At 42.0% G+C, this 21,001-nt stretch overlaps 1 protein-coding gene across 1 annotated transcript; it reads right to left on the bottom strand.

Moving 5' to 3' along the window:
• Positions 1–11,034: 11,034 nt before the first annotated feature.
• Positions 11,035–20,403, bottom strand: LOC110533672 (WSC domain-containing protein 1). Its single transcript, XM_021618110.2, has 9 exons — positions 19,900–20,403; positions 17,715–18,438; positions 17,342–17,456; positions 16,233–16,426; positions 15,752–15,873; positions 14,813–14,999; positions 14,441–14,605; positions 13,961–14,161; positions 11,035–13,674 (listed from the first exon to the last, which is right to left on the bottom strand). Exons 2-9 carry the CDS (start codon positions 18,121–18,123, stop codon positions 13,319–13,321), a joined length of 1,749 nt encoding a protein of 582 aa, XP_021473785.2. The 5' UTR covers positions 18,124–18,438; positions 19,900–20,403; the 3' UTR covers positions 11,035–13,318.
• Between the last annotated feature and the right edge of the window lie 598 nt (positions 20,404–21,001).

Below are 21,001 nucleotides of genomic sequence, written 5' to 3'. Positions count from 1 at the left end.
TATGGTGATAGTTGCATTAATGGATAAGGGGCTATAAATGGCAGGGAAATGGGTTAGTGGACAGAGGGTTAATTCACTGTTGAAAATATATCAGGCTAATAACTTCGGAAATGAGAAAGTTGGGATCTTCCAAATTTGTAGTGATCAATACAATAGGGTTTTGGTGCAGTGCGCTATGTAGAATGTTCCCTCTTAAAAAGAGCTCTGGCGCCATCTTCTACAAGTTAAGTACACTGCACTCTGTTTTGACCAACTCTTGGCATTTGAATACCACACAATGGACACAATTACCTGATCAATGTTATTTTTTTAATCTTTTTTTTTTTACAAATTGTATATAACCCCAAATATATAAGACGAGCATTCATTAATTTAACCTTTATTTATACAGGCTAATCTCATTGAGAATTATATGCCTACAGTGTTAGGAAAGGGCAGTTTGGATTATTTTGTTTAGACATTGTACAATTCTTTTACAAGAGTTTTTCCATTTCATGATACATTTATGTCACAGATAGAGGATCTTAGGTCTTCGCACCTGTGCCATTATGGAGTCTGTGACAGTAGTACATTTTCTTCTTAGTTTGTGTTTTAAAAAAAGCATAATATTCAAGTCAAGTCATATTGGTGATGTACCTCCAACTGCAGTGCTGGAGTCCTGAAATAAATAGATGTTTATTTATTGTGGCCACTAGATGGCAGTGATCTAGCTTAAAGCCATTTACTAACCGTAGGCAACCAAGTTTGAATGAGACAATGCTCTGATAATAAGCTGATCGCTCCCAACCCATCCCAACCCAGTTGACTACTTTAAAATGGTGGAAGCCCTCAATGTCAATGCTAAAATGGCTTATATCCACCTACAGTCCTCTATCTAACTCTATAGTTTATGCACATCTCTACCATGAAATCTGCTATTTTGTTATTTACCTGGTAACTAATTATATAATTATATCTGATTGGCCAGCACTTTAATTGTATGGTACATTTCCCGACTACTTCGTGGATTAACCCTGCATTCATAACCAAGTTGGAATGTGGTATTTACCACATATGTTTGTGAAAAATTCACTTGAACGCCCCTCGAACTGTTAATTACTGGTGGGGAAACTCGTCTATCATCCCTGGGCTCCGAATTCTCCCACACGGTGACCTCTGATAAAACATTTATACAAAGCAATCTATTAATATGTTTATTGAACACTATAATTTGTTTGCGAGCATGATTGCAATAGTTTTAGTTTATGGTTGATTGAGCTTGTTTGGCAATAGCAATTCAACGTTTCTCAAAAGCATGTGTATACTACTTCACAACTGGAAATGATACCTTTCCACATGGATATCAATGCAGCATAATTTAAAGAAAACGCAATCAAATACCTTATTTACATAAGTATTCAGACCCTTTGCTAAGTATTCAGACCCTTTGCTATTGAGCTCAGGTGCATCCTGTTTCCTTTGATCATCCTTGAGATGTTCCTATATCTTGATTTGAGTCCACCTGTGGTAAATTCAATTGATTGGACATGATTTGGAAAGGCACACGCCTATCTATATAAGGTCCCACAGTTGACAGTGCATGTCAGAGGAAAAACCAAGGCATGAGGTCGAAGGAATTGTCCGTAGAGTGCCGAGACTGGATTGTGTCGAGGTGCAGATCTGGGGAAGGGTACCAAAACATTTCTTCACCATTGATGGTCCCCAAGAACACAGTGGCCTCAAGCATTATTTTACAGGTAGGCCATCAGTGTAAATAAGAATTTGTTCTTAACGGACTTGCCTTGTTAAATGTAAAATAAAATCTTTGGAACCACCAAGACTTCCTAGAGCTGGCCGCCCGGACAAACTAAGCAAACGGGGGAGAAGGGCCTTGGTCAGGGAGGTGACCAAGATCCCAATGGTCTCTCTGACAGAGCTCTAGAGTTCATCTGTGAGAGTTTCCCATGTCTGGAATACACTGCCATCAGACACACATAACTGCACCACCTATCACACTTTCACAAAATACTTGAAGACATGGCTAATGGTCAATCAGATTTGTGAACATGGTCCCTAGCTGTGTGTTGCCGCTTTCCATGTCTGGTGTCTGTAGCTTGTGAGGTGTGGAAACAATGTTGCTTTTATGAATTTTGTCTTGCTGCTTTTTGTTCTATGTTGCTATGTCTGTATGCTACGTCTTGCGTATCCTTTGTTGCTCTGTCTGTATGCTATGTCTTGCTTGTCCTATGTTGCTATTGTCTATATTGTAATTGTTTTTAATAACCTGCCCAGGGACTGCGGTTGAAAATTAGCTGGCTGGCTAAAACCGGCACTTTTACTGAAACGTTGATTAATGTGCACTGTCCCTGTAAAAATAAAATAAATTCAAACCTTCTAGAAGGACAACCATCTCTGCAGCACTCCACCAATTAGGCCTCTATGGTAGTGGCCAGACTGAAGCCACTCCTCATTAAAAGGCACATGACAGCCCACTAGGAGTTTGCCAAAAGGCACCTAAAGACTCTCAGACCATGAGAAACAAGATTCTCTGGTTTGATGGCCTGAATGCCAAGAGTCACGTCTGGAGGAAACCTGGCACCATTCCTACGGTGAAGCATGGTAGTGGCCGCATCATGTTTTGGGGATGTTTTCAGCAGCAGGGACTGGTAGACTAGTCAGGATCGAGGCAAAGGTGAACGGAGCAAAGTACAGAGAGATCCTTGATGAAACATGCTCCAGAGCGCTCAGGACCTCAGACTGGGGTGACGGTTCACCTCCCAACAAGACAACAACAATAAGCACACTGCCAAGACAACGCAGGAGTGGCTTCGGGACAAGTCTCTGAATGTACTTGTTTGCCCCAGCCAGAGCCCGGACTTGAACCCAATAAAACATCTCTGGAGAGACCCTAAAATATCTGTGCAGAAACGCTCCCCGTCCAACCTGACAGAGCTTGAGAGGATCTGCAGAGAAGAATGAGAGAAACTATCCCAATACATTTGTGCCAAGCTTGTAGCGTCATAACCAAGAAGACTTGAGGCTGTAATCGCTGCCAAAGTTGCTTCAACAAAGTACTAAGTCAATACTTATGTAAATGTAATATTTCAGAATACTGTGAGAATGGCCCATGTTCTGAAATCTGTCACTGTACATTTCAGAAGTGCTCAACAAATAGTTAAATTGACTACATCCATCCTAGCTCGCTCATTAATGTCTTAATCTAAATTACGGATCGCCTCCTATCCGCTCCGCCTCTTATGCTATAGTTTGTACATCTCAATTCTCAGTAGAAACTACATTTGTTTAAGTAAGTCAGCCATGTCAGCTATGTTTTTTTAAAGGCAGTAAATGAAACTGAATGTTTGAAACTGTTTCGCTGCCAGACAAGGCTCTGCTGATAGCCAGGTGTAGCAGTGGTAAGGATTCACTCCGTGGTGCTGAAAAGAAAGCTAGGCTGTTGGGACAGCTTAATGCGGACCCTAACAGTTTGCGGGCACTGATTGTCACCGTTATAGTGCAATTAATGTATTGTTTAGTGTTGTGTAGAGGCTTTGGTGGCATGCATCTAAAAAAAAATGTTTTAGTTTGCCCCACCAAGATTGACATGCCTAAATCACCACTGGGTAGAAGTAAATTAATCCACAAATATAATTTGACATATTATAAATGACTTTTCATTCATTTGATTATATAATATTGAAGGCCATTCAAAAACAGTGAGACATGATCCAGGAAGTAAGCAGGACTTTCATACCGTATTGATACAGGACGTTTGTCTAATCGTGTTCTATGTGGTTTGACCATTTAAGGCGTAAAATAAGTAGTTACATACTAATAGTTATCCTTGTCCAGTCAGTTCTTGCCCCTTCTAGAAAGTAATCAATCCACCTGTACAAGGACCCTCAATTTCATGGATGGTAGCTACACTTTCAAGGCTACTCCTTTTGGCTAGCCCACCCGCTGGTTCGGATCTTCCAGATGACACGTGTTGGAGAAAGAGATGGACGTTTGGACTGTATGGACTGATCTGGGACACAAGTCCTTTTAAAGTATTGCATGTAATGGTATCACAAGAACTGAACGACCGAACGCTGGAGCTGGCCGACCCAAAGTCATGTCAGAGGTAAGCAGCTGAAGAAGGTAAACGGTCTTGTACCCAGATTTGACTTAGCCTAGCTGTACAAATAGATGTAGAACTTCATTAACCAGGTGGTTCGAGGCCTGAATGCTGATGGGCTGAAAGTCGTGGTATATCAGACCATTTACCATGGGTTTATCAGACCATTTACCATGGGTATGACACAAAAATACTATTTACTGGTCTAATTATGTTGTTAACCTGTTTATAATAGCAACATTGGTGGTATATGGCCAATATACCACGGCTAAGGGCTGTATCCAGGCACCCTGCGTTTCGTCTTGTATAAGAACAGCCCTTAGCGTGGCCATATTTTTATTTAAACTTTATTTAACTAGGCAAGTCAGATAAGAACAAATTCTTATTTACAATGACAGCCTACCGGGGAGTGGTTTAACTGCCTTGTTCAGGTGCAGAACAATAGATTTTTACCTTGTCAGCTCGAGGATTCAATCCAACAATCTTTCAGTTACTGGCCCAACGCTCTAATCACAAGGCCACCTGCTGCCCCTAACCACACCTCCTCGGGCCTTATTGCTTAATTATACCAGCAGGTGGTAGCAATGCAGCACCCTCTTCAACCCATAGACCACAGTGCTCATCAACTGTTCATAAATAAAACCTATGGTCCATAAATGACAAGCAACTTTTACAAGATGTCATTTGTATTTTGGGTCCTGGATGCTGATCGGCTGAAATGTGTGGTTTGTTTATCTAGCCTGGTCATCTGTTACTGGGCTTTGTGGATCTCCATTATCATCTGGGTTTAAGGTGGCCAGCCATTCAGTGGCAACCCATCAATCAAGGCAGGTGGGGCACCTGTTTAGCAAAAATAATTATATATATATATATCTAAAAAAAATGCGATGCCTGTTTTGCATGTTATTTTGGTATTATTATGTGTCACATCAGTTTGCAAACAATGTAAAAAAAAAATTGAGTTAATAAATCCATATACAATCATGGTCTCTTTTTTGCTTTTCTGGGTAAGGCAGCTCCAAAATGCAGGTGTTTCAGCCCATGAAGCCTAACCATCATTATAATGCCAAGTGGCCTTGCTAAATAGTGAAACTCAGCACAAATGCAAGAACGACATTATAATGAATATGGTGATATGACAGCAATCAAAAATGGTAAATTATTGTCAGCTTGTGTTTGAGTCTTCAGGCAATGGCATCAGCTGGATTTCATTTAGCTGCTCTCTTGTCCTAACAGTTGACACAATTTTCATAACTTTCACTTGCTTAACACACTTTGACATACCTTTGTTTGGTTGTAAAATGTAATAGCCTCTGGCTTTCTCTTTGTGTCCTTTTGGTGTTCTCTTTATTTTGTCCCATTGTCTTATCATTCTTCAGTACCGTTGTGGAATAGCTGTGCAGGTGCCTTATTTTGCGCAAAGGGAGGGAGCTCGTGTCTTACTTTGTTCATGGTGCCTGCCAGACTTGTTTTGTTGCAAGCAACTTGTTCACCAAGGACTGTGAATTGAAGAAATTGTCCATGGTGACATTTCTACCCTTGCCAACGTAAGGGGAGACTCAAATGATGTCAGTTAGCCTATCAGAAGTTTCTAAACCATTACATAATTTTCTGGAATTTTACCAAGCTGTCAACTTAACGCATGTAAACTTTTGACCCACTGGAATTGTGATACAGTGACATAATCTGTGTGTAAACAATTGTTGGAAAAATGACGTGTCATGCACAAAGTAGATGTCCTTAACCGACTTGCCAAAACTATAGTTTGTTAACAAGAAATTTGTGGAGTGGTTGAAAAACGAGTTTTAATTATTCCAACCTAAGTGTGTGTAAATTTCCGACTTCAGCTGTAGAACGCTTGTTGATTTCTGAGCATTCTTATATCTCCTAGATATAGGACAGACACCTCAGCCTTATTCCTTATGATTTGTTTTTAAAGATCTGTTTTGCCATTTTTTGTGTGTATTCAATGCATTTCTATGGGCTATAGCAGGCCAAATTCAATATTTTATCATATAATTTGTAAATCATTTTTATATATACCTACAGGGCTCCTCAAATTGAAAATCAAATAGCTAAATGATCCATGGTACGCCCATCTTAAAACAATTCCACATGTTAGCTTTGTAGAAATATCCAGTGCACCCCTTGACCTTTTCCACATTTTGTTACGTTAACGCCTTACTGACAAAGCAAATACATGTTTGTAGAAATTTTATCAAATGTGTAAAATAAACAAAAACAGAAATGTCACAAATACATTAGAATTCAGACCCTTTACTCACTACTTTGTTGAAGCACCTTTGGCAGCGATTACAGCCTTGAGTCTTCTTGGGTATGATGCTACAAGCTTGGCACACCTGTATTTGTGGAGTTTCTCCCATTCTTCTCTGCAGATCCTCTCAAGCTCTGTCAGGTTGGATGGGGAGAGTTGTTCCAAAGCCACTCCTGTGTTGTCTTGGCTCTGTGTTTAGGGTCGTTGTCCTGTTGGAAGGTGAACCTTCGCCCCAGTCTGAGATCCTGAGTGCTCTTGAGCAAATTTCATCAAGGATCTCTCTGTACTTTGCTCCGTTCATCTTTTCCTCGACCCTGACTAGCCTCCCAGTCCCTGTCGTTGAAAAACATCCCCACAGCATGATGCGGCCACCACTATGCTTCACCGTAGGGATGTTGCCAGGTTTCCTCCAGATTCAGGCCAAAGAAATCTTGGTTTCATCAGACCAGAGAATCTAGTTTCTCATGGTCTGAGAGTCCTTTAAGTCCCTTTTGGCAAACTCCAAGCATGCTGTCATGTGCCTTTTACTGAGGAGTGGCTTCCGTCTGGCCACTCTACCATATAGGCCTGATTGGCGGAGTGCTGCAGAGATGGTTGTCCTTCTGGAAGGTTCTCCCATCTTCAGAGGTACTCTAGAGCTCTGTCAGAGTGAACATCAGGTTCTTGGTTACCTTCCTGACCAAGGCCTTTCTCCCCCGATTGCTTAGTTTGTCTGGGCGGCCAGCTCTAGGAAGTCTTGGTGGTTCCAAAGATTTTATTTTATTTCACTAGGCAAGTCAGTTAAGAACAAATTATTATTTACAATGACGGCCTACCTGTAAAAGAATGCTCGAGGCCACTGTGTTCTTGGGGACCGTCAATGGTGAAGAAATGTTTTGGTACCCTTCCCCAGATCTGCACCTCGACACAATCCAGTCTCGGAGCTCTACGGACAATTCCTTTGACCTCATGCCCTGGTTTTTCCTCTGACATTCACTGTCAACTGTGGGACCTTATATAGATAGGCGTGTGCCTTTCCAAATCATGTCCAATCAATTGAATTTACCACAGGTGGACTCAATTCAAGATATGGAAACATCTCAAGGATGATCAAAGGAAACAGGATGCACCTGAGCTCAATAGCAAAGGGTTTGAATACTTATGTAAATAAGGTATTTCTGTTTTTTGGTTTTATACATTTGGAAAAATGTATATAAACCTGTTTTCGCTTTGTCATTATGAGGTATTGTGTGAAGATTGATGATGAAAAAAAGTAATTTAATACATTTTAATATAAGGTTGTAACGTAACAAAATGTGGAAAAAGTGAAGGGGTCCAAATACTTTCCAAATGCACCGTATACCATATACAGTAGGTGTGACAATATTAGACAGTTAAAAGTGGATATGGAGCAACTCATGGGTCAGACAGCCTGTTCCATCAGCCAAGTACATCCCCTAATAAAGAGACTGAGGATCCATTCTGGAGAGCGGAGGCCCATTGTGTTTGAGCCAAAATGTTCTGTTACTTTCCCTGGTAAGCTACAGAGCCAGTCTCAGTTCATTTAGATTAAACATCTCAGATGCCTCACAGTGCACACAGAGGGAAAAAAAAGGTCTACTGGGTTCAGCACACACAATTACTCTGTCATGGATGGATGTCATCCACTCCACTGTCTAGTTGTGCTCGTCAAGCTTGATTGCCTATTCTCATGTTTTCTGGCCATGTTTTCTTTTTCATGGCCAATAAAGCATTAGGGAAAAGGGATTTGAATGGGAATTGTAGTTTCCATCGCTATGGTTTACAAATGCCATGCTCATTTTATTTTGTTGTAAAAGTGATACATTTTGTTGTCATCCATCTGTCTATTGAGATGAGAATTTAAATGAAGTAATTAACAATCAGTGCATTCTATTCCAATTAGGATGTCTGATATCCTCTTGCTTTCCACTGTAGTCCACGGCGCCTCTGGTTTTCCCCTCTGGCTAGGACCTTTTCAAGGTTGTCATGTAATGGAATGATTGGCTGGTTCAATCGAATGAAACACCTTTTCATAGCCACAGAATGTGGTGACTAAACAGAATGGTTGCCAATGTGTTCTGGAAAGGTCAAGGTCACTATTAGTTAGGATTCAACTCTTTACTCTTTCTTTCATGCACTTTGTTAAAACGTGACAAAAAGTAACCTTTTCCAAGGAAACTATAACTGTGCATATAAAAATCTAACAACCACGTTGTAAAAAATATTCAGTAGATTCGGGGTGTTCATCAGGATGTTCATCAGGATGTTAAAGGCAAACTAGAAGGCAGCAAGTTTGAGTTTGAAGAGCCTTTTATCTTGACATTTCTAAAGAAAATGTTTAAATGCAGAACGGCAACATGTTTCGGCACAGCTCATTTTAGCACGGGGCCTTCATCTGTTAACTTTTCCTTTCTACATAAAGGGGCTTGAATAAAGAGAGGCTATAATTCAGAAGGATTAATATACAGCTTTGAGAGAACACAAAGTCTGAATATCTTACAGGAAGCACTCTGGCTGTCGTTAATGGCTGGAGATGGTGGAGTAGATAAAAATTCTGTTTTGATTCTATGGTGATGTGAATGTTAAATGACTATTAGAAGGCAGGTGTAATTCTAACTTTGATTTGAATGCTCTCATAACTCACTCATTTTCAGAGGTCACAGAAAACCCTCACCTCTGGTTTATCTTTTCCAGACGTGGGCGGTAAAACGGGAACATTCGTTCACTCATGCCCCATTAGCAGATGAAGTAAATTTAGCGGCGGTACTAAAGGCAAGGAAAAGCATGGTGGCAATATACATTTATAGGAGTAATAACAACTGTGACGGGTGTGAAGAGAGGGTTTCAGTGAAGCTCACCTCTGAGGGAAAAAAAGGATTCTCTTACTTCTGCCTGGTTCTGTTGCCTTCATTGGGATTTCAGTTTTTGTTCATATCAGGAAAATAATTGTTTCTTACCCATAGAGGTCTGGCTTGAATGTTCTTAGAGAAGTGTGACTTGTACTGATACCTCATGAACAGAGAAATATGTTTGGGTTGGGCAATTGCAACATAACAGAATGATGCTGAGATGCCTATTTTTCACTTTAAAAGTTCTGTCAAACAAAAAACGCTGATTGAAAAGTTAAACAAACCACACAACTCTATGCACAAGGACGACTTTTAACAATTTCCACTGAAAGTTTTACAAAAGCACATTTACCTGAAGAACATTTCAGATGCAAAGTTTGGTAACAGAATGACGGCAAAAACAGCATTCTGTTACCAAACTTTGCATCTCCACTGCTCTTCAAGTAAATGTGTTTTTGTAGTGTTCAGTAGAATTTATTAAAAGTAGTTCTTCCTTGTACATAGTTCTATGGTTTGAATTTGCAATCATTGGTGTTTGTTTGACATACATTTTTAAAGTGAAAAATCTGAATCTCAACATCATTCTGTTACCGTGGTATTGACCGGTTCTTTTGCATAGTGTCAGGTCCAGAACAAAGAGTTGAGCTCTTACATCCATAAAATGGAGCCTAAATGTTGGTGATGAGGTTGTGATTATTGATCAATCCTCCCTCTCTTCTCTTATGACATGTGTGGGGAGTAATATAAGCGTTATTGGACACCTTGTCCTGAGATTTAAACTTTGAGTGACTAATGACAGTCATAATAGATGTTGAGCCTGTCACCATCAGGGCCCCCATGGCAGCAACGATTGCCCCATTCAAAGATGACAAATGTCCTATGCAGCCAACCTGCTTTCAGCATGAGTTGCTTATGCAGTAGGTAAGAATTTGAACTGTTTTCATTTGAATAGCAGAAGATTGTTTGAATGCACTGTGCTGTATTCTCTCAGTGAAAGCTGCTCATCCAGATGTGTTATCATGAAAGTAGTTGATCAACAATCTACTGAATCTGGATGGTGATACTCAGTCTGTGTCCTTTATCGTCTATCTCCTCTCCCTCTTCCCAGAAAGATAAATCAGTATGTTTGCAGCACAAAGATAACCCACACATATAGACTAAATAATAAAACTGTCTAACGTGTTCTGAAGCAACAAAGATTCAGAACACGTTAGACAGCTTTATTATTTTGTCCATATGTGTGGGTTATCTTTGTGCTGCAAACATACTGATTTATCTTTCTGGGGAGAGGAAGAGGGAGAGGAGATAGACAATAAAGGACAAAGGTGGGATTCCACTGGAATATTGGCAATCCATAGACAACACAACAGTCTGTGTCTCATTTGCCTCAGGACAGTTGTAACCAACCTATTGTAACTTTGCTGCTCTGCATTTCACCCAGGAGAATGTTTATGATTTGAAAAAGGGCCTGTTGAGCCAAAAGAGGGTTGTATGAATACGTGATGAGAATTAGCCGTGTCTGAGTTACTGTGTGTGAACGCATACGGCTGAGTTAGAATTGATACCAACTGGCTGCTAAAGTTTTTTGTTGGCTGAGTGGGCTGGCACTTAGGTTCCCCCAAGCTCAGTTTTCTTATTTTTCTACCTTGGTGCTGAAATAATGGGCATTGTGGAAGTGAATGTAAATGCTGTACTGTAGACCCACTGAGTTACTAATGATGAATGGAGTTAGCACACTGATACAACTAGTACACCATATTCACTGGCAACTCCAGCTAGCTGTATAAGTAAAGATATCAGAATGAATACTGAGTGAGACTGAACACTTTAATGGAAAACCATGTATTGTGAAAAGCTGGGGAGAGAAGTCAGGAAGCAGAATAAAACAACATCAATTTGCCATGAAAAGTAAACTTCTTTATCCTCAATGTGGGAAACAGAAGGAAATGCTCTCTCTGGCTGTGGAGAAAGGGATTGGGAAGCATTGTCACCATGCTGACTGTTTCTGTGGGTTTTACTGTCACATGTTATTTGGCAGATGGAGTCGCCTGTTTGGTGCGTCAATTCAACACAGACACCCTGTCAGTACAAAAAAAACTATTTGGCAGGCTACCACACAGGGGTCCCATATGCCTCTGCTTCACTATTTCAGCTTTCGTTTGAACCCTAGTATTCACACTGTAAAGTGTTGCTGAGAGAACATATTGAGAGAGAGAGAGAGAGAGAGAGAGAACAGTGAGATGACAGACCTGTTCCAGTAGCTAAGGCAATCAACATGATGGGCCAACTTCACACTTGTCACTCTGGACGTAGCAATTAAGAGCCGTCAGAGTTTCATCAGGAAAAGACCCTTTGGATATCATTCATTACAGTTCTTCACTCTGCACCTCTAATGAACATCCCCCTGAGAAATGCTTCTCATACTTTGCTCTTTTCAAAAGATGCATCATTTATTAGACTTACCCTGAGCAACTTTCCTTCAAATGCTTTTCTGAAAGTTGTAGAGTATCATTAATCCAAAACCGTTGACTTTCTAGTCGGCAGTGCTCTTAACTGTTGACTTGATTTTACAGTCCAATAGTTTTTATTTATTTTGGATGAAACAAATAAACTACACCTCTGAAAAATACATTTAAAAGAACATTGAGAGCAATGCATTGACTATATTTTAATGAGCTAGTTACACTATAGTCGTCACCCTTGTGCCAGGGTATGAGACGATGAATAATGACAATGAGTTACAGACTCAGCCTTTTGACAGATGGGTTAATGGTATTATTGAGGGTTTTGATAGGGAGTGGCTCTTCTCAGTGGCTTAGGGCCCACATCACTATGTAAATAGTTAATCATCTCATTTAAACTATAGGGTCCAATGATTTTATTTGTTATGTTGTCTTTGTGTGAAATTCAATGGCAGACATCCAGAGAGTCACACCTTATTTATTTTCTAATGAATCTGTGTTTGTTTTGTTCCACCACTATGCCTCTGCTGTCGTTTGTCTGTGCATGGATCCAGCTTTTAGATTTATTAATTTGACACATTTTTTGTTAGGCATTTTATAATATAATGTCCAGATTGTCTGTTTATCTTTCCAATGTGTTGACTTGTTGTTTGCTGTCACAGACTGAACAATAGGCATGCAATTAAAATGATAATTTGGGAAACTGCATTCAAGTGTAAGTATTCTATTCTCACGAGGTAGCCTACACTCTCCCTGATAAACATTAGAAACCTATTTGACCAAGATTCACAGCCACAATTTGAACAAGATATGGTACAGAACGTGATGCAAAAGGCCTGTTCACAATCTAATGTCACTTTAGGTCTCAGAGAGATGGAACGCACTTAAACATACAAACCACCAGGAATACATTTGTAGAATTGCCTGTATATGACCGAACACCAGCAGTAATGAAAAAGCTGACAATAGAGCTAAACATATGGAGATTTAATTGGCATAGGTCCATTACAACGATCCGATTGACATTGTTGAATGGCACATTTTCTGTTTAACTGCCCTCTACCAGTAAAACTGATATTAAACATTACAAAAATCCCAAACAAATAGAAATAACCCAAAGATTCCATTTAAAGCTAAAAGCCTCAGTGCCTACAATGCTTGATTGAATTGTTTTTGCAGACAGGCACTTGCTCCATACTCCCAACGCCTGCAGTGAAAAGGGGGATGTTTCCCTTTTCTTCCAATAGAGAGAGTCTGGCTCTTGCCCTGAGACCTTTCAGCAGGAGCTGTAATATTCAGCCATGTTTTCATCCCGGTGACACTGACAGTTTACACTGACGTTTAACTCCATGTTACTACACTCTCGGCAGCCACTCACAGTGGGTTGGACATGTCAAGTGTGTCAAACAATTACCCATTGGTGTGTTCATACAGTCACTTTCCCTCTGAGTCACTCTTCTGAAAATGTTCTGTAGCTGACAGAATTCTCCAACACATGTAAAAACCTTTCACCCAACCATACTAATGACTAGACTGGACTACTACCTTTGGAGTGGTGGCAGAGATTACACCTTCCCCCTCCCCTTTATTTGTTGACGTGTCCTTTTGGACTCCAGTTTGGATCAGCTGAGGAGGATCACCTGGGTATGTAGTCATGCGGCAGGCCGCTGTAGTTCCTATCCCTCAGGGCCTGGTCCACTGTGTGGATGTAGGAGTCAATGGTGCTCCTCAACTCTGCTGTGAAGGGGTCGAAGGAGGGCCGCTGGGCCCTACCAGAGCGTTTGAAGTGACCGTCCTGGTTGCTCTGGGCACACATCAGCCTCTCCTCCGTTATGGTGGCGTTGAGGAAGGAGGTAAGGAGGCGGAGCTGGGGAAAGAGTGCCCTCTGCAGGTCCTCGTAGTGCACCACCAGCAGGCGACGGCCAAACTGTAGCCAGCTCAGAGCGTGGGACGCCCACCAGGGGGCATAGCTTTCAACAAATTCTGGCCACTCTGAGGTAAACAGAGGAGAGAAGAAACTGAGGTATCTGATCAGTGTGTGCTGTGCACAGACATGGCTGACATCTCCCGTTCAGTTTACCGGTATACAGCGATATGGCAGCTGAATATTTGTCACCATTTATGAACATCTGTTTGAAACAGACTTTTGATCAATAGCTGACCAATATATCTTTGTTGGTTTATGTGTTTTGCATGCCTTAATGGTTTGTGCATGCCTTAGTTGGCACATAACCCCCAGTCCATTTCCCAAACCACTGAGCTGTGATTGTTGTGTTACCTTTGCTCCTCCACTGTTTGTCTGTGGCATAGCCAAGGTGTCCGGCACACTTCCTGTTGAACTCTGCCATGAGGGAACGGTAGGGGTTACGGATCAGTAAGATGGCAGAGTCAAACATCTCGATCTCTCTCTGCCCACTCTCATGGGTCTTCACACAGATGCTACGCCCACTCTTCCAGTAGTCCTTCTCCCCTTTGAAACCTGTTAGAAAACCCCAGATACACAAGAAGATCAAACCTCCGCAAGGCCATGTGTCACAAAGCACTAAAGGTCCAGATCAAGTTACTGTCATAGATATTTGTAAGTACTGTACAAGTACATACATTAGAGAAATTCTATGAGAGCCCACGGTTTAGAAAATGGTAGCGTGTGCTTGAAAATGATACAATGATATATTCCAGGAGAGAAACATCAATCATTCCTGGTATATGTTATTATTATCCATCACAACACCTGAGCTGTGTTCACATTCAGCCTCACCTCTGTTGTAAAGTGTGCCATCAAAGTAGAAGCTGCCAGTGTAGTAGCCCGTCACGAGCTCGATCAGGTGGCGTACCCAGGTGTTGCCAGCTCCGGGGAAGCTGGAGAGAGCCACCAGGGAGGTGGACCTCTCAGGTAGAAACATCCTCTCTTTGCACCTGGAGTCTGAATGAGGCAGAAACATCAGGGTTGAACATCGCCATAGACACAGGCCATTGATATATCTTTGAGCTACTGTATTGAAGCATGCTGTTGCTAAGAGTTTAAATTACAGTAAAGTATAAAGCCTGAATATTTGGCAGTATGTTGTTTTTATGGTTTAAATCTTGGACTGTAGTATAAGTGAAACTGAAGGTTATTCAAGACTCTCACCAAGCACAGGTGTCTGGTAGACCTGGTAGTAGTATGGGTCCGCCCGGGATGTGGAGGCAACAGTGTGTGCTGTGCCGTTGGTCTCCAGACATGGCTGGTCTGGTGGCAGACGTTGGTTCAGTCTAAACAGAGATGAGGCCCAGGCACAGTAACAGTGTGGGTTCCTCAACACAGCCAGTGGGAACTCCTGCAATACCGAACCAGGACCATTAAAAACATCAGAGGCATAACTTCAAGCAGTAATTTACAGTTCAAGGAATATGACTGGGCACTCATTCCTCCTCTGGTGGATTGGATGTGATTTCACCCTTGGGTAACATGATGGGTGGGTTATATAAGATGTCTGAACCACCCCTGTCCTATTTCCTTTGATTCCTTTTTTTTCCCAAGTTCAGATATTTTTTGCACAAGTTGTCCTAGTTTTTCTATTCAACATAGTATAGCCCCCACCACCCCACACTATATGGAGTTACAATTTCTATGGAGGCTGACTCTGACAGTGCTCTTTGTTTATTGACACAGGGAGTTACACAAATGTGAAAACACACAAAGCACAAAAGTGTACACACACACACACACACACAGTGAATAGGCTAAATCAAATTCAATATTATCTCCCAGCCAGTTGTGTGTAGAGCAGAGTAAAGTAGAGCAGAGGACCCTACTGATGCACCCAGACTGTGTGAAGGACTGATTACAGCACCCATCTATTTCTCATTAGAGGGACATTTAACCTTAAACAGTCAAATGGTGTTCCAGTAGCTTCATCACAGAGCCACGCCATTCTAATCTACCATCTGAGGAGAGCAGAAACAGCGCATGATCCATGATACCTCACCCCTGGGTCTGTGTGAGGAAGACTTTGGTCTGGGCTGGTGGTGAAGATTGAATAAATGCTTCAGTGGTTTTCAGGGTTTCTTGCTGGGAACAGAATCAAACCTTATCTGTGCAGGTCTCGATGCAGGACTGTGACGTGGAGTTTGACTGGAGGGAGTAGACAGGGAAGACGATGGTGATGTTTTTGGGCAACTTGAAGCAGCCACTGTAGCGGACGTTTCTGACTGTAGAACAGAGGTATGCAGACATCAGGCCACAGCGTATAAACATAACTAAATATATTCCATGTATTTTCTCTTTATGAGCTGCAATGTTGATCAATGCAAACATATTAGTCTTACACTGCCAAGCTTAAATCAAATGTTGCCCATAGAAATCGACCTATTATCTACTTACCCTAGATGAGAACTGACTAAACTGCATAGTGGCTACGGCTCATATAGTGTATGCATTAGTATAGCACTGGTCTCTCGTGACACTTTTGGCCAGGACACATGTGAAGTGCTTCTGGGTTCAGAGATTAGTCAAGCACATTACAGCCGCTCAGTCAGCCAGTGCTCTATACCAGGTTCCGTGTACTCACATTTCCTCTGTCCTGGGAGCTGTTCCTCCACCTTGTAGATGGAGAGGCGCCCCACGCCCCCACAGGGTGCTCCCCTCTCCCCCCTCTCCCCTCTGCAGCCCAGGCTACAGTCCTCCTCCTGGGCCTGCGGGCTGCTGATGCGGTTACCACAGTGACACTCTGCTCCGTACTCCAGACCTGCGAACCGGTAACCACTGCAGAGAGAGGGAGACATAAACCACTGGCTCACCTCAGTGCCTTAGCCCAGGGCTATCTTTAATCACAGGCTGTCATTAATCCCATGCTATCCTTAGCCTTGTTCTATCTTTAATCACAGGCTATCATTTTTCCAGGGCTATCTTTAATCACAGGCTATCATTAGCCCAGGGCTATCTTTAATCACAGGCTATCAGTAGCCCAGGGCTATCTTTAATCACGGCTATCATTAGCCTTGGGCTACCTTGTTCCATAGGACACCAGATTGCATAACCCCAGGCCAGCGTGTCAATAAATACTAGACATTTTAATTGAATCAATCAGGGCAGGCAGCAGTGAAGCCCAGCGTTAATTTCTCTGTGGTGCTGGCTGGTAACAGTTTTCACTGTTGACAAGATCACAGTAATAGTTCTGGGTGGATGATGGGGGTCCTTTATCCCAAGGGCTATATGAGTCATCGTACTTTAAGTCTCTTTATCCTCTCTCTTTGGAAAGAGAGGAGATATCCAAAATGACCTTTTAGCATTTGCTTTGAGCCCTACCATAAACAGGCTTATGATTCTGGCTGAATATCCTCCCAGCAGTCCACATGGTCTGATTATATTTGCATTGGATATTTGTTTTCGTGGCAATCATTTCCTGCTTCTAGACTTCCTGTGAAATAAGGCCCTGTTAAATGTTTTGTCATAAATTGATTTATTCAGTTTTGTACTGAATTTGAATGATTACTAACACCCCCTAATACCCACTATCTCATTCTGCATCTCTAACACAGATCTGGCCCTCCACTACACACCACCACCATCCTGCCACCTGGCTCCCCATTGAAACACAGGACCTATTCATCCCAGTGACTGAGACAGAATAATTAACCAAATAGCAGCAGCTCACCATGGTTCCTCTAGACTCATTACCTTTCTGAGCAGGTGTCTTGACACAAAGAGCTGGTCATTTTGCGCAGATCATACAGCATGGTTCCCCCCAGGGCTCGTTCATTGGCATCATGCATGAAGCAGCCCATGTAGGTCCCTTGCCATGTAAAAATAAAACAGTAAATGAAAAGCCATATTACAAATCCATTCGTACAACAATATACAATATGAATTGTTTAGTACAACACACTATTGAGCAGAGGTAACACAGATTTTCAGCAGATTTGAGCCTGTCAGTCCTGTCATTAAGCCTGGAACAAATACAATTTCAACCCAGATCTGGTATGCAGTCAGCAGTTAAACAACAGACATGTTGGCATTCAAAGTAAATTATGTTGCATTAGGTAGGTGGTACCTTTGTGCCTTTTATTGCGTTGTAGAGGACCTCTCTGCTCCTGCGTGTCTGGCATGAGACCGTGGAACCAGCGGTGGTGCAGGTGTTGGACCCCCAGGTGTCGGGACGTGGGCCAGTGTCTCCCCGTCTTGATGCCCCCTCCACCACCCAACACACCCTGGTTGGCTGCCCATCTGGAGCGCGCCCTCAGGCCCAGGCCGGGGGAGGCCCTCACGGCTGTGGGAGGTGCTGGCAGTGCCATGAGAGAAGGGAGACTGGCGTCGCCTGGTGGCTGAGCGGTCTTTAGGGTCAGGCTGGAGCGCTGCAGCAGCAGGATGCTCCCCGCCATCAGGTAGGCGATCCCCAGGAAGAGGAGGAGCATCTGAGCTCGCCGCAGGAAGCAACGCAGCCTGTAGAGGGCCGTGGCCATCCCCACTGTTCAGCTGGTGGCTCTTTGACCCTTAGTGAGCCACCATTCCAGAGAGAAGGGTGAGGGTTAAAACCTCATTATAACCTTCCCAAGGCCCCATCAGTCCAGTCACACAGTAGGTAGGCTACCTGGCTGCAGTCTTAGATGGTTAATGACTCTTTGTGGTTCATAGCCATGCCTTTGGACTGGTAACCAAAAGGACCACTGTGTAATCAGGTCCCTCAGATGTGTCACAGCAGCGCCAGACTTTACAGTAATCTCCAAGGGAACAGAACAGCTAGCAAGCCCTGGAAGCAAGTAGTTTCTTGGAAAAACCTAGGGCAACAAAATAAAAGCAAGCAAGTCAGATGTAAATTGGCAGAACATATTTCTCTGTGTATATGACCTCTGTAGAATATAGGAGGGAAACGTATATAGCTCGGGGGATTAGATCCATAGTTCATGTTGACATATTTTTGTTTCTGTTCTAGAGCACTGAGCATAAAGTTATTTCAGCTCATGTTGACATATAGGATTGTGTTTCTGTTCTAGAGCAATGAGCATTAAGTAATTTCCCTTGGTCTTTCTTTGTTTGTCTTTCCTCTGAACCTGGTGTGATACTATATCTGGTGTTAATGGGTGTGTGGGAAGAGGCTATCTTCCAGTTAGCTACAGCACATCCTTAGTTTCTCTGTGTTTCGCTTGTCTTTGCTTCGGAAATCTCCACCATTCTGCCTCAATTACACTGGCAGCATGACAGCATCACAGCACCATCTGTATTATGTTGTTGTTTCCCTGACTTTAATCAGTGTGTTGGTACGTTTGTAAAGCTCCACACTGACTTGTGTTTGTGATTGGGCTTTGTGAACCATCTTTTGATGATCTGTACCATAACAAACCAATTACGTTCAAGCGGCAACTCAGATCCAGACATAGAAATTAGTGCTCTTCAATTGGACAAGTTCTCTCTCTAATTCTGGAGTAGTAGGGTAGTGGAGAAATGCCAGGTAGTGCATGACAGGCAAGAGATGAAAGCCACTAACAGTCCCACCCACTGGGCACAGATATCATAAGTATAGTTTTGATTTACATTAGGCTGTATTCACTAACGTGAATTCAATGTGAAATCAACAAAAAAGTTCATCATGTAATTGGATTTAAGTTGGATGAAACAATCTAATCAGTTTTCCACGTTGATTCAAAGAGTCACATGCTTTTTAAAAAACTTTAACAACGTGGAAACAATGTCGATTCAACCAGTTTTGCCCAGTGGGATGCAACCATCACTAAACCGTCTGCACAAAGACAGCAGCCAGACCATAATGTAATATTACAGAATTATGGCCATGACGCTTCCTTTTAGGACTTTTTTTTGCCACCAATTCCAATAGTATAACTTTTCTACTGTTTCGACCTTATCAGGCTACCTCTTCTTGGGGATCTTGTTCATAATATTAGGCTACCAACCAAGAGAAGCAACAGTTTGCACATACACTATGCTCCCACCACATAGCACATCATTTGTTTCTAGTGTTTCATGAACCGACAACTTCTCTAACTGATCAAAATTTCTAATGATTTCTAGAAGTAGTCTATAGATTAGCAACATTTTCGAAAATAATGCCCGCTGTCAAATAATAAACTATGATTTTTGTCAGCGTTAATCTAACTGTGTAATGTATAAGGCATAATAACATATCACGCAATGGAGGATCAAAACAAGTTGCAAAGCGCACATTTACTCAATAATGCATAATCAGTGTTATAAAATACAAATCTGAATACCGTTTAGCCTACCTTGGATGTCGACGGTTCGAGACTGCGTGTTATCATACAGAACGCTATCAGATTCAGGGTCGAATCTCTCTCCCACGTATTCTGAAATCTAAAATATCCTATTTTATATCCAAAACCAGTGAAGCCACGTTTGTATTGTTACGTTTAAGAATCGTCTCCCCGCTCCTCGTCTTTCTCCACTCTCTTTCCCTCTCCATGGAAGAGCAGATCGTTACAAAACTAGATGGCAGTGAGGGAGCATACACATTTGCATTGGCGATCCCCGACGCGTCACGAGTCCGCCGTCCTTGTTTATGGGAGACGCGTCCCCCAGTGGCCGTGAACCACTATGGTATGCTATGATCCCTTGGCTAACAGTTACTGTAGAAAGCTGCATACATGTTGCCTGCGTCAACACATGTATGAAGTTCTAGCAATTTAAGGGTTACTGTGCTGCCCACCTGCTGTCCATTCTGACATTGACAATTGTCCATTCAGCCCTTGTGTTCATTCAGTAGAAGCCTCTCCGTCATCCGTGCAGAGAACGTAGCCTGCATCAAATGAGGAGAGGTGACAGTCTAAGCCTGTAGGATTTTAAACAAGATATCAGCACCACGGACAGCGCCAATTCTGACCGTTACTTCCAGTGTTTGATTTTCTTTCTTTCAGGCCAAAACTATTTTACTGATTGTAGCCCTTAATTATTTACATACATTAAATGACCAGATACTTACTCAGCAATTGTATGGTAAAATGTAACAATATAGCTAATAAGGAAAAAAAAGTGTTTGTTATGAATGATTAAAATATGCACTAGAAGTAAGCCTAGTTAGCGGTTGTGTTGTCCTTGATGTATTGTAATCTATTAGGATTAACATGAACCTATTCATATTAATTAATCATAATTAATAATTAAGTACATTTCTATAGCACTTTTCATAGAATCAAAACGTTCAAGAGCAAAAAAACAAAAAGTAATATATCATGACAGGTCAACCAATAATAGAGGCCAAGTACTTGCAAGCTGCATCCTCTGAAGATGGAGAGGGTCCGTTCATGGCTTGAGTGGAAAGAGCTGGTCAGAGGATGGTAGATGATGGTGATGGAGTCTGCTGATGATCTT

The sequence above is a fragment of the Oncorhynchus mykiss genome, chromosome 10, assembly GCF_013265735.2.
Source record: "Oncorhynchus mykiss isolate Arlee chromosome 10, USDA_OmykA_1.1, whole genome shotgun sequence".
NCBI classification, from domain to species: Eukaryota; Metazoa; Chordata; class Actinopteri; order Salmoniformes; family Salmonidae; genus Oncorhynchus; species Oncorhynchus mykiss.
Note: the sequence above shows the minus strand (reverse complement) of the source record. Positions and strands in the feature narration are given on the sequence as shown.

Bases quoted from the DNA above. Each gene is read 5' to 3' on its own strand.
- LOC110533672 (XM_021618110.2), bottom strand. From the start codon at position 18,123: ATGGCCACGGCCCTCTACAGGCTGCGTTGCTTCCTGCGGCGAGCTCAG. The intron at 17,457-17,714 runs GTACCACCTACC...TTACATGGCAAG, and splicing joins ACGCAATAAAAGGCACAAAG to GGACCTACATGGGCTGCTTC. The intron at 14,606-14,812 runs GTGAGAGTCTTG...TGCCTCATTCAG, and splicing joins CTACCAGACACCTGTGCTTG to ACTCCAGGTGCAAAGAGAGG.